The following is a 21,263-nucleotide window of genomic DNA, read 5'->3' on the forward strand; positions in this document are numbered from 1 at the left end:
CAATCAGAAAAGTGAACGATACATTTCACTAGTGAAAAACATTGTTCGCACAATGATCGTAGGTTGCACTATGGGCCTTCTACTACTTTCGTCTCTGTTTGGCCAAAATATGCGTGCGCTTGGGTTGACTTGCGTTCAAGTTGGTCAGATTGAAATTTGCACTCAATTCGGGGAACGTTTTTTACCGTTTAACCAACGCATTCCAAGTCAGCGTGAGTTGATCGCACGTCGTTCGTTTGTATTTTGCTTACATTTTGAACGCATTGGAATGACTTTACTTTTTTGCAACTTGCGTGCACTTAAGCTTGTGAGTAAACTCCGCGTGTCCGTCGGGCCTTCGAACGCAAAAAAGAAAAGAGAACACCTGATCGCATGTTACCGTTCTACCAAAACCAGGGGCGTAGCCAGCTTTTTGAAGAGTTGTAGGCCTGGTCGATCGCTAAGGATTTTTTGGGGGGAAGGGGGGTAGGTCCACCAAGGAGGGCTGAGATAAACTATAATTTCTCCTTCCGACTTTTGGTGATTCGGTGTGTATTTCGACAGCTCCTAATTGATACATGAATAACAAGGAATTGCACCAATTTTCTCTCGTTCGTAGATAGACACACTTTTCTTTAACAGCACATGCCGCTGTGCGTTTGCCTATCAGCTTACTAACTACCGAGAGGCTCCACAGTTTGCACTTGCTAGATGAGCCTTGATCTCATCAGGAAAGGGAGTTGCAAGATGTATTATGCTAAGATATGTTAAAAATTGCTTTCTATTTCATTTTAAAAGTGCATCACCTTGAATTTTTGTCCACTGTAAATAAGAGTAAGCTGAAAAATTTGTAGGCCCGGGCCTACGGGCCTATAGGCTAGATACGCCCCTGAAAACCGTACGCTTTGCAGAGGTGGCGTTAGAACGATTTGTTTATAATTTGTGGTCTACCGAAAAGTTTATTGCGAGTCAAGAAAACAAGAATCGCTTTTAATAAAAACGCAACGACATGTTAGGTTGCTAGAAACGTGCTTGAGGACCAAAAATATCACCCGTGAAGATATCGCCGCTTTGAACACACATGTACATCAAATAATTAAGAATCTCAAGCTCTTTAAGTCTAAGATAAAGTAGCACAAGGATGACTATACTAACATATACAATTTAGTTCCCGCTCAAAGTTTACTTGATTACTGGTGAGCAGGGTATGACATTAGATTCTGGTGGGGGTGATTACTGGTGAGCAGGGTATGACAGTATTTAGCAGCTTAGTCATTTCAAAAGAAGTACCGAGTCACGATGCAGCTTTCGGTATTCTGTTTCCATTAACATTAATACAGTTAATCAATATCCAACGCTTACAAACTTATCTTACTCTTCTGCTGTTGTTAGTAGACACTTGAATCTAGTATAAACGACTCTGAAAATTTCTTATATCTGATGTTCTGATGTTATTGATTTCAGTCTGAAAGTCGTCTTTGTTTGCGTCCTGATGCCCCGATCCAGTATAAATTGCTTTGTTATACATCTTTGTTTCAAACTTATTATTAAATTCACAGCGCTTCGTGACCTTTTAAAAAAGAAAGTAGCTTATTTTTTAAAAAAGGAAATGTTAAAAAACTACTTTTTCCCTTGATCAGTCGATGTCCTTGCCCGGGTGATCTTGCACCTGTTTCCGTCGTACGTCATTTGTCTTTATTTATCAAAATTAGTAGAATTCTACTAGTATACTAATGCAAATGCTGCTATCTGTTTGGCTGAGCTACGGTACACTATTTGATAATTATGTTCTACTGAGATTCTTACTAATTCCGCTTGATAATTATATATATTCCAATTCTGAATCTGAATTGCTAACCACACTTGTGATACCAACGTTTCTTGCACCTGCACATTCACCATTTTATCTAAATTTACCATAAAGTTATGCCTTCAATAATTCTGCAGTAGCGGACATTCGATTCGCAGTGTATATTTCGCCATCCGTTTTAACAGGGGTTATAAATAACGTGAGTGAATTAACATGACAGCTGACTCTTTTCTCACGTTAATTAAATTATAAACAATCAACAGCAGGTTCCTTCCTAAAATCAGCTTAATGATTGACTTTTCAGAAAGGTGACAATAATTATCATAATTTTTTCAGTAGTTCGTAAAGTGTGATCGTCGGGTAAGAGAAGTTCTGAAAAGAACTATTGTTGGTGTCTGACGTTTCGACAATTGAGCGGAAGTGATTTTCAGCCGGTCTGTTTCTCGAAGTAAGTTTTTCTTGATGTTCTTCTTTATTCCAAGTCTTATCGGCTCTCATCGCTTAAAAGGAAAAACCTTTAAATATATATTTTTTGAGATATTTAATATGTTTTAGAAACGTCTTCAGTAGTTTTAATATTACCTCATTTCATTTTTATTAACGGGATGGAAACATAGTGTTGATAAAGTTAGTATTATGATTATTACGACTAAAACAAGTGTTAACAACGAAAGCAAAAATTTGTAGAATAAAGTTACCCTGCGAAACTAAAACAACATACTATTAGAAAATAAACATCACTAACAAGATGCCATACTAAGAACATTTTGTCTTATCCATTAGATAAATGGATAAGACAGACTACAGTTAAATTTATTTATTAATTTATTATTTCTATTTATTACATACTTGGAGACCAAAGAAAGTCCATGCAAAAGGTTAGATGAAGTTTCAAGAGCATTTTTGTTATTTCTCTTTTGGCTTTAAAGTGTGCTTTTAACGATATTATTATTTGCTTTTCTCAAACCGTAATTAATTATTAATATTGAAGTTTGTGTTGTTAAAGCATAATGCTAACAGGCAACCGTGCATCGTCAAAGGGCTTTCTAACTAGATCAATGCGCTGACTTAAGACTGGTTATCTTCTCTTGCCCAAGTTAATCAGAGTCAGGTTGATAACCTAAGAGGCTAGTTTTTTAAAACACAAAATGATAGATATTCCTTGCCCTTTATGCGTGACAATGGCCGAGGAAAAATTATCAAATACTGATGACAGATTAGCGATTTAATATCATAGGTGACAAATTACTCCTTATTTTTGGCGCGAAATTTTATGTTATTTTTTATTTTCTCTTTTGAATTTTTAAATTTTGGGTTTGGGAAGTGGCGTGGGAAAAGGTTTTTAATTTTTTTTTTTTTTTTTTTTTTCTTTTTTTTTTTTTAAAAGAAAAAAAAAAAAAAAAAATTTTTTTAAAAAAAAAATATTTTTTTTTTGTGAATTTTTTATTATTTTTTTTTTTTTTTTTCCATTAATTTATTTTTTTTTTTTTCTTTTTTCCCTACCATCTAATACCATTTACAACGCTTATCTCCTTGACTTTCTTATCATCTAAAAACTATTGCCAGTGTTTTACAGACTAGCAAGTAGTGATTATCAAGGCTTCATGTATCCTTATTTTTTCAGGTAACGTTGGACATCATGTCCGAGTCAGCTGGCGTTGCTATAACAACAGCATTGTCCATACTCGTCATAGTGGATATTGTGGGGAACTCTCTTGTTTGTGTGATCATAAAGAGAAATCGAGACTTGAGGTATTATTATGCCGAGAATGGGGATTTGATTAATTTGTGTCATGCTGCAAGTCTATATACAGCTGTTTCGAGAAAGGTTGTCGGAAAAGAAAAGCACAAAAGTACACACGACAAGACCGAAAGGTAAATTCGCGTTTGTCATGTCATAATATCTCGTTAGTATTCAGTACGTGCAGTAGCTCTCTTCTTCAACCCATACTATCTTTCGGTCTTGTCGCGTGCACTTTTTTGATTTTTTCTGACAACTTTTCAGCTGTATACCTATTACGTATGGCCCAGTTAAGACGGAAATTTCAATTTTTTAAATGCACTCAACCTCGTTCTTAAGGCCTGGTTAAACTAGGAAACACTGTTGCGGAAACATTGCTGTGGGGGCAAGTGTTTTCCCAGTTCAGCCACGCGGGAAACATATGTTGCGGAAACAAATTTTGCTTCACAGAAACAAACAAAAAATGGTTCTGCCTCAGTTCAAAAACATTTTTGCTTCCCTCACACAATTTTGCCTCCGAAACATATGTTGTACAGTTTAGCCACCATGGAATCAATGTTAATAGTTTCCAGTGGAAATCTTAAATCACGATAAAACTGTGTAGCGCAATAGATCATGATACATTCAAAAATTTGGTTCAAAATGTGCACAAGTAAATATTAGTTTCCAGTGCTGCTCATTTAAAATATTTCCTAGCAACAGGTACGCTCGCGGGTTTTGCGCATGCGTGAGACGTTGTTCCAAAAACATTGTTCCCTCGTTTCCTGGGCAGCAAAACATTTTCCTTGCTTCACACTAATTTAGCCACCTAGGAAACATGACAAGGAACAATGTTTCCTAGTTTACCCAGGCCTTTAGTGCCCGCACTTTCCTTGGACCCAGGGTGGACGTACCGGACACGTACTCTGGCGTGAAATAAGTATGCACATTACTAAAGTTACCGCATGCATACGACTACCTATCAGCTTTTATTGTATCATTCCCGTTAGGGCTGTCCACAAGTTGCTCGGCATCTTTTCATACTTCGAGCAACTTTTTTCTGTTCTAAGCAATTTCTAGACCGAAGATTTCTGAAGATTGTACGAGAGTTGTCCGAAGGCCATAAGAACGTTTTCGAACATTTTTGAACTTTTCCGAAAATTAACGAAGTTTGCCGAAGATTTCCGGGAATATCCGAAGATGTTTCAGCTCGTCAGCAAACATGACGTCATTGATATCTACACGTTTTTCTCAGTGAAAGAACAAATTTTGGTCTTAACATGTTATTTAAATACTTCTGTTGCAGTTGCTAATTGCTACATAAAAATGCTTAGAAATCTTACATTTAAAGGAAAATTAGCATTTTATTTTGAACAATTATTTTTATCAAGAGAGGATGTAGCCTCCCACGCAGTCGTTCTTAGAGGCGATCGTGTTTCACTCCTCCCCACGTGGGGAGGAGTGAAACACGATCGCCCCTAAGAACGACGCGGGAGGCTAGAGAAGATGAAGCTGTGTTTTGATAAAAAGCAACGTTTTGGAATTTATGGAGCAACTTTCGAGCAGCTATTTCAATAAAAAGCAACTTTTTGAATTGTTTGGATCACTTTTCGAGCAACTTTTTGAGAAATTTTGAGCAACCTTTGGACAGCCCTAAATTTCCCGTCCCAGAGACCGAAACAATAGGATCGCGGCCTCTTGGCACGAGGATGCCATTTTCTCTGTATTCATGATCATACGTCGCTTTTCAATAATTCCACAGGGGTCCTATGAACTATCTCCTTGTGAACCTGGCGGTGGCGGACATTCTGTTCGCGGCGTTTATTTCACCATCTGTTGTTTTGCGGCTCAAAATAAATCACCCAGGTGGAGTGACTGGCACAATCCTTTGCAAATTTCTGACGGGTGGAAACGTGGCATGGGTTTGAGGTATTGCCTCTGTTGTCACTCTTGTTACCATCGCCATTGAACGGTTCTATGCCGTTATGCATCCTCTTGATAACAAGGGCAAACTTACCAAACGTAAAATGAAGGTAAGTAACTAAACGTAACGGTGGTTTAAATACCTGACATCAATTAGCACATTTTTTTTACGATTTTGATACTGAAAATGAGCGAAATTAAGTAATGATTCGCACAAGACGTAGGCATCCGAAATCCAAAGCTGTCAACAGCTAATCCATTAATTGAATTAAATTTTCCTTTGATTGGCTGAAAAGTCAAAATTGGCGTAAAAATGCTTTGAAATTAAATTTTTTCTATTTTTGGCGATAAACTAGGTCCCAGCATCATTTTCATTTATATACCGAGTTTCGTTACCATGGGATATGGGGAATGGCCTAACGAGAAGATTTCTTTTCATATCGGCCGCCATATTGGATCGAGAACGGAAGTTCCACCTGATATCGCATCGCTAAATTCAGTATGATAAAACTAAAGAGTGAATAGAAGATTTATTACGAAGTAAAAGTTTAAGGAAGAATGCCTCCAAACGCTTCGTTTGCTCCGCAACATAACACGTGGGGAACTACCGATAAGAGGAAGCGCCACAACCTCAATATGGCTTCCACACAGCTTACAAATCGTCGATCCAGCAAATGATGGAATCTGCGACGGGCACAGCACCTGGATTTCCAACTGCCCAGCGCTGGAACCGCCTCAAGGCCAATGAAAAATAGGAGAACTGTGAACATCGCGATCTCGGGAATACGCAATCACTATTCTCGCCATCGCGGGTGCCCGCCTGAAGTGACGAAGAAGCACAGGGCGGCAGCGAAAGCCAAGACACACAGGAAGCGGGAAGAGGGAGGAGCGTAGGACGCGAACTCATCCGTGAAATCTTATAGAATTACCAGAAAGGAGGTAGCAACATTTGGAACATATCTGAGAGGCGCGCACAACACGCGCGGACAGATCAGTGACGAAGAAGCGGACTGCGCAGTGGCACTCTATGTATGTCGAAAAAAGTTTCTTCCCCATATTGTGAGGCCTCTTTGACATTTTGTAGTTTTTACATTTATCGACAATCAACGATCTGTATTTTGTGAATTTCAAATTTCATTTCGCGCCTTAGCCATCACTGTTAGGGATTTTTTATTAAAGGACCTGTATGCCCGGTTGTTTTGGATCCGGCCTGTTGATGCCTACTTCTTGTGAGAATCATTACTTAAACTACGACGTTCCGAAGTCATCTTGAATCCATTATCGCGTAAATAGTCTTCTCCGTTTACTTCTGAGTTTTAATGTCGATTGAGAAGATTGTTTTTTCAAACACCTCACCAGTTCGTAAAAAAATACTCCACGCTTCGTATTTTCAATTATCTTCTCGTTATTTTTCAAATGTGATGAAAAACTGTCTCTCGCGAGTTTGATACCGTATCGTATCGCATATCGTATTATAATTATTATAAATTTCAATATCACGCGATTTTCACTTTCCGTTGCGATTTCAGGTAATCATTCCTGTTATTTGGATTTTCTCGATGATATTCTATATGCCGCTGTTCCTGGTGGTAAAATTTGATAAAGAAGTAAACTTCTGCCGTTGGAAATGGCCCGAGAAGTGGATGCGTAAGACTTATAGTGTGGTTTGGTTTGCCTTTGTGCTACTTCCCTTAGTGCTGATGGTGGCACTATACTCCAGAGTTGTGTACACTTTGTGGTTCAAACGTTATAACGAAAATCAACTCACTTTTCGACAAAGAGTAAGTGTTCATGAAGAAGTTCTTTACCTTTTAGAATAGTACCATATTCAAACAGACGCGCAAATAAGAGCTGCAATGACTTTAACGACGATAAAGACATAGTAATTGAATGTTTCCTCCTATAAAGAAATTCTAAACGCTTTGTCTGAGAACAATCTAAACCATGAATACAGTTTGAAGGCGTTTTTATATCCCAGGGAGCCCTAAAACATACCTTGATGGGTAAAAACATTGGCGTTTCAGTCGTGAACACTATCCTCCATACATAAATTGTATGGAGGAAATTGAAGAAACAGCAATCAATTCAACCCCTGTTCCACCCAAAATCTGGAAACGCTATGTTGACGACAGTTTTTGTGTCATCAAGAAGAATGCTGTTGCTTCCTTCCATGATTCTCTGAACTCTATCGACCCGCATATTTCCTTCACCATTGAGCACGAATCTAATGGCCAGTTGTCATTCCTCGACACTCTTATTTCTCGCGACAATAAAAAGCTCAACATTGATATCTACCGGAAGCCCACACACACGGATAGATACCTTGACTTTCGCTCGCATCATGACAGAGAGCACAAAATCAGCACTGCAGCGACACTCTTGCATAGAGCTCTAAAACTACCCAACTCGGAATCTGGAAAAGCCCGTGAAATTGATCGCATTAGCATCGCGTTACAATCTAATGGCTACCCACCAAAAGTCACAGCTGATATCATAAGAAAGAAATCTTCGAACCCCCCAACACCTTCACCTGAAGAACTGGTTGGGATGTTCTTCAGTTGGGCTGATCAATGAATAATCAGAGTTTCGCGGTCCTCCCTTACATCAAAGGCATTACCGAACCTCTTACAAGAATTCTCAAAAGTCACGATATCCGAGTAACCAACAAGCCAATCAAGACACTACAACAAGAGTTCCCTGTTCCCAAGTTTCGACCTCGGGTCGTCGACCAGTGCATGTTGTTTACAAAATCCTTTGTGCGTCTTGTCCCTGGAGTTACATCGGCGAGACAAAAAGATCGTTTAGCACACGGCGAAAAGAACATATCAGGAATACTAAACAATGCGCTAAAGGCTCCAATGTAGCAAAACATGCCTGGACTCTTGATCACGCCATCGACTTTGAAAACGCGGAGATAATTGACAAGGGAAACAATCGCATTAGAAAGACACTTGAATCGTGGCACACGGCAAAGACGGTCGAGGCCGACAACAATTCGTGCCCTCTGCCAGGACAATATAACATTCTTTTAAACAAACAGTAATTTATACACTTTTAACATTCCGTTTAACATTCTCTTTACACATACTTTTAACTTTTTAATTTATTCGATTCGCTAGTCATATTTAAATTTTTAGGCCATTTTATCACTTCATTTTTATCCGTCGAAGACAGCAGTCTGGCTGTCGAAAGCTAATAATTTTTAAAACATTTTTACCAGAGAACGCTTTTTATCTTCTCTTTTCTCGGTGTTTGGAAATCCCGATGAAACACTGTCTCTTGTGTTTGATATATCACATAAGAAATTATGGCACAATTTATTTTCATATATTCATGTATACCTTTTCAGATTCAAACAGTGTTATCTTAAGGACTTTGCATCTTCTTCACTACACAGGGTGTCACGAGGCTGCGAAAACGGGTCACCTTGATGGTCGCAACTATCAGCGCCATATTTGGAATCAGTTGGGGTGCAGATTCCGTGGTGTACCTCCTAAGGACCCTTACATCCTATAACATTGGTCCTGTGGCAGTAGCCGTTACTCAAACCATGGTTTTGTTTAATTCGGCTGTCAACCCGTTTGTGTATGCTCTATTGAACCAACGATTCAGAGAGAAAATCAAGGCATTGATATGCTGCACTGATGCCTTGGCACCTAGGGCTCCAGCTAAGAGGAGAACTGAAAGCCAAAGCATAGAGCATGCCGACATGTATAACACCATCTACCCGACCCACACAGTAGGACCTTTTTACTAGGAGTAAGGATTTTGTTTTCCTCTAATGCGTAAAACCATGCAAATAATACCGCCTCCTATAGATAATTTTAACTTATTAGTAGTCTCACTGAATAATTAATTAACGCATCGTGAAACAACCAATTGAATACTCCTTGGTCATTAGGGATGCATTACTGCATTGCGGGCTCCCTGTATAAGTAGAATATACCGCGTGGCTTTAATTTACTGTGTCACAGCGCCGACGCCGAGACGACGGATCAAGGTTCGCCCCGCCCTCCTTCCCTGGTGTTGGTTGACAACTCTTCATATCCAGAGATCTATCCTCGCTGTCTACCTCTTTCCACAACAATCCGCAGATCTCTCTCCCATCACTTAGTTTCGTGGTGTGTTAAGTAGTAAGTAAAAGACGGTTAGTGAAAAATGTGGAATTCTACGTTTCAAACATTACTTTTGAGTAGGGACAATTTATTATCATGTTTAACTTTATTATTTCCATTATTATACCGATGAGTCCCAAAAAGAAACGACCTCAAGCATAGTTTTGCTTGTTATAGGAAACATTGAAAATACAGTAGTTCGTATAGTGTGATTCTATCTTTTACTGACTGGTAGGTGAAAGGTTTACCAAAGTTCCATAGCCATCACGTTAAGAAAGCCGACAAAGTAATGACCCAAAGTTTTTCATAGACGAGAGCACCTGGAATAACAGACCCACCTTAATACCCGCATTTCTATTAAAACCTCCATTCCTCTTAAGATTCTAAATCAAGCTAGTTTACCTTATTATTGGAAATTAACGATACATGGTATAAACGCGAATTTCACAAATTCGCGTTCATTTTTTTATTTATTTAAGCACGTTAATTAAAAGCATCTCACCAGAACTTTTCGCATCCTCGGAGACCCAGGGACAGTCAGTCGGGGCGACGGGTAGCTCATCGGGACGACTGGAATTTCGGGCGAAAGTTTACAACAAGCTCGGGCGAGCCCCTGGGCACTTTCTTTTACCGAACCAGTTCCAGAAGCGTTTGAACTCCTTCCTTCTAATTGGCCAGAAAAACAGTTTTTCTGGCCAATATTCCACGCGATTTCCATGTGATTTGTTCCAAAGTAATGGCATCGACTGTTACAAGGAAAGGCATCGACAATTATAAATGGCATCGACTGTTACCAGAAAAGGCATCGACTGTTAAAAATGGCATCGCTTGTTTACGAAAGGGAAAATTGCGACGGCGAAAGCCAATTTGTCGTGTTCAAACTGCACAACACGCATCAAGTGCAGTCTTACTTAACACCTGTTAAATTGCAGAATTGAATTTAAACAAAAATAAAACTATGCAACATTTACGGCCGTAAACTTTATTTGGTTTTAATTGAATATCAAGTGTTGTGAACATGTCAGGTAAAATTGCGACTCGCAAAACTCGAAAAGAAAAGCCAATTTCCGGTTTGTCCGAAAACAACTTCTCGCTTCAAGAATTCGCACCGGAAGAGCGGAAAGAGCGCTCGTGCCAGTCAGGCTACTCCGCATCACACATTGCACAAAGCGCGGACCGCTCGTTTCATCGCCCAGCCTTCTCCCGCGCGCCCTGGTTCTACTATCAATAAATCGGTGATTAAGTTGATCTTAGCTGTCGTTGCTTCAGAGAAGAGATCTTGACTCTTAGTGATCCACTTGTCGGCGTCTTCAAGCTCATCGTCTCTTAAATGCATCGCGTACAAGTCATGCTTACTCTCGAGGATATTCCACGCATCGACAAATTGTGCGTAATTGCTTTCCACGAGTTCACGGTTGATTTTGTTTGAAATAGATTTCAGGAGCTCGTTTCTTTTCCTCGTGAATCGCGACTTTGCGGTTCGACGAATGGTCTTGGCTTCTTCTGCCATCTCGCGGGACGGGTTTCGAATGTTTCGCTCGACCGAAGCGGTTAATAAGTTCACCAACGTCTCAAAAGGACTCTCGGTTTATTTCTGTCTCATTTAGGGTTGTATCTGGTTTACAGCTATGAGTCTTTCGAAAGCTGTATCAATATTTCAATGACAATTATATATAACAATTCACCAAAGTCGAAGGATTACATTTTACTGTACATATACATCATGATGTACCCGATGGCTCTTATTTAGGTCTTTATCTTCGGGAGGTAACCGAAGGTGTTCTCAATTGCCGTTCGCAGGTAATTGCAATTGATTATCGATTGTAACGTACTTCTCTCATTAATTAGTGATTGTAAAGTAATCGTCACAAATTAATATTTCGTTTCCAACGAAACAGGTTTTTTGTTTGATATTAAAACTAGTAATAATCGGAGATTAGGGAGTGCGTCGACCCAAGATAGGTACCCAAGAAAGAGCAAAAGTGGCCCGGGAGAGATGGAAGGCGGGAGGAAATAACGCAGGAAAGATAATAAACTAACATTTATTTCTGTAAAAGTATAAACGACAAAATGTTTTTCTGTAACAAGGTTTAAAAAATACAACTGTTATTTGAATTTAATTTAGTTTCAATATCAGAACCATAGAAGGTAACAAAGGAACTAATGAACATGCTTTGACAGAATGCAAGTTTTTTAAGCCATACTGTGTCATATTGTGCTTCAGTGTTATATACAGTGTAAAAAAGCATTAATATTAGGAAATACAACAGTGTAAAACAACGAATTAAAAAATAGAGATTACTCGGTGAAACTGTTTTAACAAAAAAGACTTTTAAAGGGGGTCTGTCACAGCCTTAACAAAGGCAATCACTCACTCTGTAATTCATTTTATCATAAGTGATGTTAAAAACTTTTAGCCTTTGCTATCTGCAGGAGAATGTCCTTATCGGATGAATTAATCACGTTTAGTGATGGGCTGATAAATGAAAGTAGTTGCTCGAAATGAGCATGGCCAAAGACTTTCGCTGCGCGTTCACAGGACAACCACGGGGCCACAGGCCACCGCAAGATTAGGATGCGTTCTCCTACCGTCGAACACAATAACAAAAACAAAACTTATAGTGTAGAAAGTGGTGCATCGCGTATGGCTATAAAGCCTGGTTTTCACTAGCGACGCAAGCACAAGCGCAACACAAGCGCAAGCGTAAGTAGTTTGTGCTAAGTGAAAACGAACGTCGACATAAGGATAAGCACATTAGCATAAAAATACGATGTTTACTACTTAGAAAGCTGTTCTCGACTCCGTTCTCTCAGCAGATATTGCGGCATAAACTCTCAGGCGTCGAGTGTTGTTATCTCTTCTACCTTTGTGACGAAGAAAGCGAAAGCGACTACAAAGTAAGGAGGAAAACGAAACATTTAGGGTTATAGATATTTTTAATGAAATAATTCATCTCTATTTCTTTTTATTCTCGAGCCCACGCTTGTGCCTTTTTCTTTCTTTCTTTCTTTCTTTTTTTTTTTTCTACACCCCTCCGAACAACCAGAGAAAACGTTTATCAAAATAAACCGCGGCCTGCAACTTTGTTCAAATACTGGAACGAGTGCTTTAATTGGCTAAACACGGCCAGACGTAAACAATTTTCCTGTGCTTATGCGGTGTTTCGTTTTCACACGAACGCAAGCACAAGAAAAGGAAAAATTTTGATCCTTGTGCTTGTGCTTATGCTTGCGTCAAGGCCGTTTTCACTATGAAATAAGAGCTGTTATGCTTGCGTTTGTGCTTGCGTTGCTAGTGAAAACCAGGCTTAAAATCTCGTTCAACGACCGAGGATGAAGTTTTCGTAAATTCGAGTTCATTTTAATTATGGGTAAATTATGTTCGCGTTTTTAAAATGCTTCGTTATATTCCTAAAAAGTATACACGGAATCATTTCAAAATGACCAACTTTATTTAAGAATATCACTTACAAAAAATATTTCATAGAAATGAATGATAGCCAAGATATCTGTAAATCTACTGTACAAAATTGTTATCAGAATAAAATCATTCTGATCAGTTGGTGTAACAGTGGTTCCAACCTTTTTTTGATACATACTTAATGGAATAACTAGTAGTTGCAATTAACTGCCACAATCTTCAGAAAGTAGCGCTAGGGTTGTTTTCTTTCAAAGCTAAAAAAAAACAGAAGAAAGACTTCATGCCATTATATATAATAATAACAAAAACAAATCTCTAAAGAGATTGTACTGATTATATCCCTTGTTATTTATACCAAACTATAAACAAGTATGTTTATATTTTCAATACAAAATAGAAAAATAAAGAGAGAACTTTTAATTTTTTTTGTATTTACAGTCCCGTTACAAGGTGCAATACATTTGTAAGATGGGTTACGGGTGGGTTTCCCAACAACAACAACAACAACAACAAAAAAAACGTTTATCCATCGCTTCGTAGCAAAAGCAGTTCTAACTGCTCTCTTCTTAGGAAGTGGCCCATCCTCGTTCCGGGTTCTTATCGTTGCTTGCCAAAATGGACGAGAAGGCCCTGGATACGAGGTTGCAAAGGCTTCAACAGAAATGTGGAAACACCACTGTGTGTAACCAGTTCACGAAACGATTTCGCAACGCCGGCGTTGCATGCAAATTGCACTGTATAACGAGGATACTACAACGTGTGTAGCCTCCAAATGGATCTAGATTTAAACAATATTTACACCAAAGACGTACGTTATTGGATATAGCCAACTGTCGATTATTTCTTTAGTAATAAGAGAAACGAGTGAAAAACACTAACCAGGCCTCCAAGTAGAGAAATATAGCTTTAGGAGTATAGAAAATAGTTGAAATGGATTATGAGCAGTCACTTCTGATCTATCCTAGCACGTCGAAAGTGAAGCAAAAAACCCAAAGAGAATGACCCTTTTCGTTTCTTGCTCGACAATCCATAAAGATGGAAAGAAGCAGCGGATTGCCCATAGTCTGAAGTTTAAACGACTCATTCTTCATCGTTATTTCTTAGAAAAATACTTCACATATCAAAAACACTACCACACATTATGAATAGCTTTACACACCCTCTAAATATACATATAAGTACAAATAATATAGATTATTGAAAAGTGACGTTGACTGAATTTGACCCTCGAACGAGGGCAAACAGCACTTTTCACAACAAAAGTGACTAAAGTATTTTCCCGAACAAAAGCCAGCGGAAAGTTTTAGATTTGCACCCTGACTTGGAAGTTGTAGTTAGGAATGTTTCGCTTGAAGGAGATTTTACCCGTACACATTTATTAAGGGCGTGTTTCGATGGCGAATATACTGAAGATAAAAGCCAAAGATACGATATTACCGTTCACTGGAATCCAGCCGACTGCACACAATCCGCACGGAAGGCACGGAGACCCCACGAACCTATGGGTAATTTGGATTCCAGTCTCTCTTGTTAACAGGGGCTGTTCGCCAGGACATCTGACGAAAAGTCGGCGTTCGTTTCACGTCGGAGAAAATGATTGATCTCGATCACCTCGAGCAGCGGGAAGTTAGGTTGAGCTCCACATTCACATGAAATGGATTCAAACCGAACCTACTTCGCGATGAAGATCACAAACAAGTGGCAAACTACCCTGGGTCCAGAGGGTGCGGGACAATAGAGCGGCGAAGCCGCGACGCGAGAGAGGGCGAAGCCACGATCGGAAGAGCGAAAAAATAACCTGTTTTCGCTCTTCCGATCGTGGCTTCGCCACCCCGACGACGCGGCCGCCGCCTGTCACCGCAAAAAAAACCCTCTGAACCCAGGGGGGCACGACATGCACAGAAAGGAGTGACGTTCTGTCATATCAGTTCAAATACAAGGCAGCTCTGTAGTGAGTGGAACGAAGGCAACTGGAAGACTAAATGAAAAAAAGATATCTGGTTTGCTGAGACATTCAGTAATACGTTCAATTTGGCGTTGTGATAAGTGACAAGTATCATTATATTCCTGGGCCAGACATTGAAATGTCTGTTAGTCAGACGTGTAAACAGAACACGAAGAAAAGGAAACCAAACTATATTATTTACTGTATTTATCTTAAAATTTTGCCATTTTGCCATTTCGTCATTTCGCCGTTTCGTCGTTTCACCATTTCGTGTTTTAAACACGCCCATTTATTAACCAGGGAAATGTCAAACAATCGACTGTGTGGCGTTTACTCGAGAAAAGAAAACGAACATTGACCTATCACCCCTCTTACAAAAATGTTAAATCAAGTTCTTTGTGATTTTTGAGAACTAAACTTTTGTACTAAATGCTGTACCAGTCCCCTCACAACCACATCGTCCTTTTCTAAGCCTTCAATTAACATGGGTTCCAGACCCTCCTCGATCTGTTCCATATTCTCTGCGAGTGTGGCCTCTAAAGCTTCAATATCGTAGACACTTTTAGGTCTCGTCTTGCGAGGTTCGTCCGATTCTGGTTTCACTTTCTCAACGGACCAGCTTAAACGCCGGAAGTCGTCCGATCGATGCCGAGAAGATCCCGAACGCCTTCGCCGACGCCTTACGAGCTTGTAACTTTCAATAGGAGTACTAGTAAATGAAACTTTAGTAACCTTTTCAATTTTTATCTTTGGGGTGTGGTCGGTGGTGTCTTGTTTGTCTTTCGCGATTGTATCTGACCCCATTTTGTCGCCCACTTTGCTTCTTGCACGCAGACGTATGTCCTCAACTGTCTGTTGATCGGAGACGAGTCGAGAATACTGCCGCGCCATTTTGGTAACACTTGGTAAGGTTGATTTCCGTGGTGTGATGACATGTGCAGATGTCTCGGAAGACGCTTCCTTGCCCATGTTTGTTAACTGTTTGTTCCTGTCGCTGTTGCTATCAGCAAAGAGTTCAAAGACACGTTTCTTGGGCTGACTATTTTCAAGCGTAAGTACAGCTTCCACGGTTTGGTTTCCCTGTGGTTCTGAATCAGCTAAGGGAACAGGAGACTGTAATCGTTCATTCTCCTCATCACTGCTTATTGCCTGATTAGTTTTTACAGAAAAGTCAGCAACCTTTCTTTCCAGTTTGGAATAAACTTTTGTGTTTGAGTCTGTTTCATCTCGAAGATGGTTTTCGTTTCGCTCGGCTTCAGGATTAATTTTGAATTCATTTGAGCTCGCCTCTTTATTTTCCAAAGAAAAGTCAATAATTCGTTGACGTCTTCTGCGTCTAAGACTGTCTGTGGGCTCATTCTCTGTGGCTTGCGGTCTGCCCTCATTCTTTACGAGCAGAGCAGATTCCAACAGCTGCGCACAAGAAATCGTGCGACGTGTTTCATCCAGGTCCCGGTCGATAGAAGCAAGTAGCTCTTCCAAATTCTGATGAGAGGAGTCTGAGCTCGAGAAGGAGGTGTCTTTACCAGGGGAGTTTCGAGATTCCACGATGTAGTGCGTCTGCGCAGTACGCATCTGTGCCTCGCTCTGAGGGTTTTTGTCGATGGGAGGTGAAGTACCGCTGAACGCCCTGCTTACTTTTCTCACAGTTGTCTGTATAGCTGAATACTCCATGAAACTTGTTATGTCGTTATGACTGAACACGGCAGGCGAATCCTCGTCGATGTCACGCAAGTCCACCGCAGATGATGACTTTTCAACGCTGAGCCTCGCTTCCAATAGCCTCGAACTGTTTGATGATCGCCTTATTTGGCTGGGACTGTCAGAACGTACACACGAAAAGCTTCCCCTCTCACTCGTCGCCTCATCACTAAACACTTCGTTTGTTTCAGTCACGCTTTTGTTGCGTGACGTTTGGAAATTGTCGCATCTGGAGAGGCTACCAGAACGTTGCCTCGTCACGCTTTTCACAGTTTTATTAGACGCAAGCTCTTTTTCCTTTGTAGCGTCATCTTGATTAACTGCAAAGCGGTCTCCTTCGGTCGTTGCCGTTCCTAGCACCTCCCCCTGAGCACCTTGTACTGAATATTTTGTAATTTGCTCTTGAGTATCCTCGCAATTTTGAGAATTTTCCTGCAAAAGATGACAAGCAATTTTGTTAAGAGTGTAACGACTTTTAATTTATCTGGCCACGACTATTTCTCTCAATAGTTTATAACTGGTATTAACCTGTTCGTTCAACGCAAAAACCGGTTTTAAAGCCAAAACAAAGCTGGACATAACTACTTCGTGTAGGTTTTCATTTCAATCTAAAATCTCCCACATAAGTACGTTGTGCAGGCGGCCACAGTATGGCTGTCGCTAACACTTAGTTGATTATAGACCTGAAGTTGATTAGGTGAATAAACCACTACGGAGAATTTGGAGAAGCTGACGTTCGCACGATAGGCCTTAATGGAGTTAAAAAATATCATTACACAACAAAACCATTAGCAGACCTGCCTATTAACCTCTTCCAACAACATATTGAAACTCATGCTTACCTCTGTTTCATCTTCACTACTTTCGTTTATTGTAGTTGATATCCTGTGATCTGAGAGAGATTCAGAGTCCTGGGTTTTGTCCTCAATTAACTCTTCACTTTCATCAAGACTTTCTTCCCTGTCACTGATGGTCAAATGCGAACGGACTGGTTTCTAAATAAAAAAAAAAAACATAACAGAATGACTAGGTGAGAACCGCTGCACACGTGCTGATGACGTGAGTTCTTGAACGAATGCAAAACTTACTCGTGATGTTTTTGTGAAGTTTTCTCAAACAATACAGTTAAGCCCATTAAACCGTGAGCATCAAGTATTTCTGGGATGTTGCAGCCAAAAAGAAGGGAGGTGCAAACGCAAGAAAATCACAACGTATAATCAGTAAAATGTTGAAATCATGCACAGTTACCCACCATTACAGAACTGAAGAAAATAATAACAACTTGGATACTACCTATAGTGCAAATGTTTCGATTTTTTTCATTAGAAATCTCACAGGTAAATTAATTTTGCCAGTTTCGCGAATTTTCGCGCCAAAAGAAGACATCCATGCATGTTCAACACACCCACATCGACTCGAGTCGTCTCTAAGCACTGACGACTCGACTAAGCAGAAGTCTATTCATAAATCATACCGGAAGTGGGAAACCCAATTTAAAACTTTTGCCGGAAGAAAAATTGGCGGAGGGTGGAGGCTACAAAATGTTCGACTCGTTGCGACTCGACACGAGTCGTCGCGACTTTTTCCAACATAACTCTGGATAGAAAATTTGGCGACTTGAGTCAATTCGATCGAGTCGTGACGACTCGTCTTGCATAGAGCCGACTCGAGGAAACGGGTCTCTATAATGCAAGAATATGGTACAGGCCTTTTGCCTGATGATTTCAACCACACTCTAAAAGTTTCATAACAGAGTCACCTACAGTAACATAGCGTGTAAAGACTGTAAAAGCCCTTGGAGTAAATGAGTATATCGCAAAATAATCTACAAATTATACTCAATTGATATATAAAACTGATGAACATTCCACATGTACCTTGTCATCGTCTGAGGAGTAAACATCTGATGGGGACCTGGGTCCACCCTCGTCATCCGATTTCCTACTCGTTTCCTGCAAAATACAAATAGGAAATTTTCAGTTCCACGAGGATGTGTTCTTACTTGCGCTCTTAAAGGCGAAAAGGGTGAAGAGAATGTACCCAACATTAATTCTTTCTCAAATGAGTGACGACAAACGGTTATGTTATCAATGGCACTGTTTAGTGAGAACCATCGACAGACAAACTTTTCACTTGAATCTAAAATTGACTTCTGCTTGGGTTGTCGAACGGCGTCAGTCACAAACGACAGTCCTTTTTTCGTTTTTTTCAAGCAAAAAGAAGGAGAATAGCAGTTATGTGGGGTAATCTAGAACCGGAAATGGAACCGGAAGGAACCACATTCTTGTTAACTCTCAAGGGAATACTTTCCGCTGTGGGTGATCAAAGCGCGTGACTTGTAAAGGTCACTCTATAGTTGTGCTTCAGCACTTCCGTTCTTGTAGAAAAAACGTGACTTGTCAAATTTACAAACGTTATATAACAATCAAAAACGGGAGTAGCCTAGCCTGTTTCAGGCGTTCGGTTAGCCGAACGCCTGGAACAGGCTTTGAGTAGCCCAAATCTTACGTCACATAACCAATTAAGAATGTAAGGGGTTCAGCGCTCGAAGGCAGCGAAGTTTAAAACGATTAAGAACGCAATTTGTACTGGTACAAGTCTTTAGGCGCTAATATTAATTTAACCTAAAACGATTAACAACGCAAATTTGTACTGGAACAAGTCTTTCACACACTAAAACGTTGCTAATAGTTAACCAAAGGGAACTCATTTCGTGACAATTGATTATTTCTGCTGAGTTGCACAATTTAGAATTGCAACATCATTAAATGTGTTAAGTGATATTTACAAGTGTTTTTGTAGCCTGTTGTGAAATTACTTCCGGTGGAAGCAGTAAACGCTAAAACAATGTGCTAAACGTTTTTGCTTCTGTTCAGAAGTTAATGCATCGCCATTAGAAAAATAAACAGCAACTGTTTTACTGGAAATGTAGTCGTTAGAAATGGCATGTGTAGCCGTAAGGTAAAGAATAACGCGAGGAGAAGCGGCTTTTGGTAATATCCAAACGAAAATTTACTTCTCCGTTGTGGGGTTAAGATTGCGTGACGAGACAAAAGGTAACTCTGTCGTGCGTAACCTTTACCGGGAACCCTGCATTAAGCCGAGTAGAAATCTTTCTAACTCGAAAGGAAACAACTATTTCGATTAAAGGCGAACGTCAAAGTTTTCCATTTTTAACCAAGCCAAAGTATATGAGTCGCAAAGCACCAGGCCGTCGCGACTGACAAATACAGCATTTCCTCCGCGAAAATAAAAAAAATGCTTGAACTGAAAGACGTTTGAATTCTTCCATGATATGTTCGAACAACAATACCCAGGGTAAACCTTCTACTCATACTAACTTCATGCAAAAAAAAAGTCGATATCTCGAAGAGATCTTTGATTAGGACTACCTTCAATCGGATGATCACTCTTGACCAAATGGACTTACCCCCTTCATTCCAGTGAATCCAACGGATGACCCTTAATAATAAAACAGATAGAATCAAGGTTGTTAGTTAAGGGTAAAAAGCATACAAGGGGCCTTCGCGTACGTAAGTATTGAATGTCTTTTATTTTTGCTGCCCAATCAAAAAAATTGCGCGAGCGGTAACTCAGGAAATTTTAACGTCAGCATGGAGCATTTGGAGCCGTTTCCAAGCAACGTGATGCTTCCTTATCTGGGTTGCCTAGCAACCATTGATTAATACTGCAGACTCAGGGCCTGTTTATATGGAGGAGAGTTGTCCCTGGTAGGAGGGTTACCCTCCATACCGAGCCACCCCGGGCGAGAGAGCTTTTCATACGTTTCTTTATAAATAGCTGCGAACTGTTTATATGAGAAATTGCAAAGTTGGCTCGGGGGGGCAGGGTGACCCTGGGTGGAGGGTCACTCGCTTTGAAGGTTGGGTGACCCTGGGGAGCGAGCCAACTTTTTTCCATATAAACAGTTTGGTTATTTTCGCCTCGCCTACCAGGGACAAGTTGACACATACAAAGCATGCGCAAACGCTGCAGTCGACCAAAACAAAATTGCAGATACATTGAAATCGAAGTCGGCGGTAAATTTGTCCAAAAAATGGTCGTGGTCGATGTTTTAGCGTTCCTTATTTAAAAAAGGCAGACATGATAGATGTTTCAAAACAACTCTCGCCAGTCTTTTGAACCGAGAGGGCCAAGTTTTGGCTCGGTCAACAGGGACAACTTTTTCATATAAACGCTCGGCAAAAGATAGCTCGGGGGAGAGGGTAACCCTCCTACCAGGGACAACTCTCCTCCATATAAACAGGCCCTCAGAAGGGATTCCTTAAGAAAACGGGTCAAAGGTTCTCATTTACAAGACTAGAAAAGTAATGAAAGGCCTGGACCCGACAACAATTCCACAGAATTCACAAGTTTCTACTTGCTAAGGCTTTGGAATAAAAAAAAGTAAACTTTTAAAATTTCTATTCAAGATTCGAAGGTGTCAAGGATGGCTAGAAGAGAAAACACAGCAGCCAAAACTGAGCACACAGACTATTGCCACAAGAGATCCACCACCAACAAAACAAACTGCAAGAGGCTTGTGAAAGGACTTGTAGTTATTCGGCGTTTGGTCAGTATGCCTGTAGGATGGGAGTTCGTCTGAAAGCTCACCAAGCCAGCTGTCCTGCGAGCCACTTTTACAGCCG

General features: G+C 40.2%; 1 protein-coding gene and 2 pseudogenes across 7 annotated transcripts in view; 2 read left to right on the forward strand and 1 right to left on the reverse strand.

The window, feature by feature from the left end:
• Nucleotides 1-2,546: 2,546 nt before the first annotated feature.
• Nucleotides 2,547-9,756, forward strand: LOC144630497 (pyroglutamylated RF-amide peptide receptor-like; annotated as a pseudogene). Its single transcript, XR_013566562.1, has 5 exons — nt 2,547-2,667; nt 3,414-3,541; nt 5,272-5,542; nt 6,962-7,213; nt 8,830-9,756. The product of XR_013566562.1 is annotated as a pyroglutamylated RF-amide peptide receptor-like (transcript).
• LOC144630838 (uncharacterized) lies at nt 7,289-8,802 on the forward strand (annotated as a pseudogene).
• Nucleotides 9,757-12,977: 3,221 nt separating the features above from the next.
• LOC144630312 (uncharacterized) overlaps nt 12,978-21,263 on the reverse strand; it is a 61,244-nt gene continuing 52,958 nt past the window's right edge. For 5 of the 6 annotated variants that reach the window (XM_078488655.1, XM_078488658.1, XM_078488654.1 and 2 more), the window contains 4 exons: nt 20,045-20,076; nt 18,492-18,566; nt 17,457-17,609; nt 15,122-17,046 (listed from right to left, as the gene is read on the reverse strand). In XM_078488655.1, the coding sequence (XP_078344781.1) occupies nt 15,301-17,046; nt 17,457-17,609; nt 18,492-18,566; nt 20,045-20,076 (2,006 nt within the window). In that variant the 3' untranslated portion in view covers nt 15,122-15,300. Of the gene's footprint in view, nt 14,355-15,121; nt 17,047-17,456; nt 17,610-18,491; nt 18,567-20,044; nt 20,077-21,263 lie in introns of those variants that run through there. The other variant, XR_013566502.1, reaches the window with a different exon arrangement.

This window comes from Oculina patagonica, chromosome 11 (genome assembly GCF_052425735.1).
Source record: "Oculina patagonica isolate OP01 chromosome 11, crgOcupat, whole genome shotgun sequence".
Classification (NCBI taxonomy): domain Eukaryota; kingdom Metazoa; phylum Cnidaria; class Anthozoa; order Scleractinia; family Oculinidae; genus Oculina; species Oculina patagonica.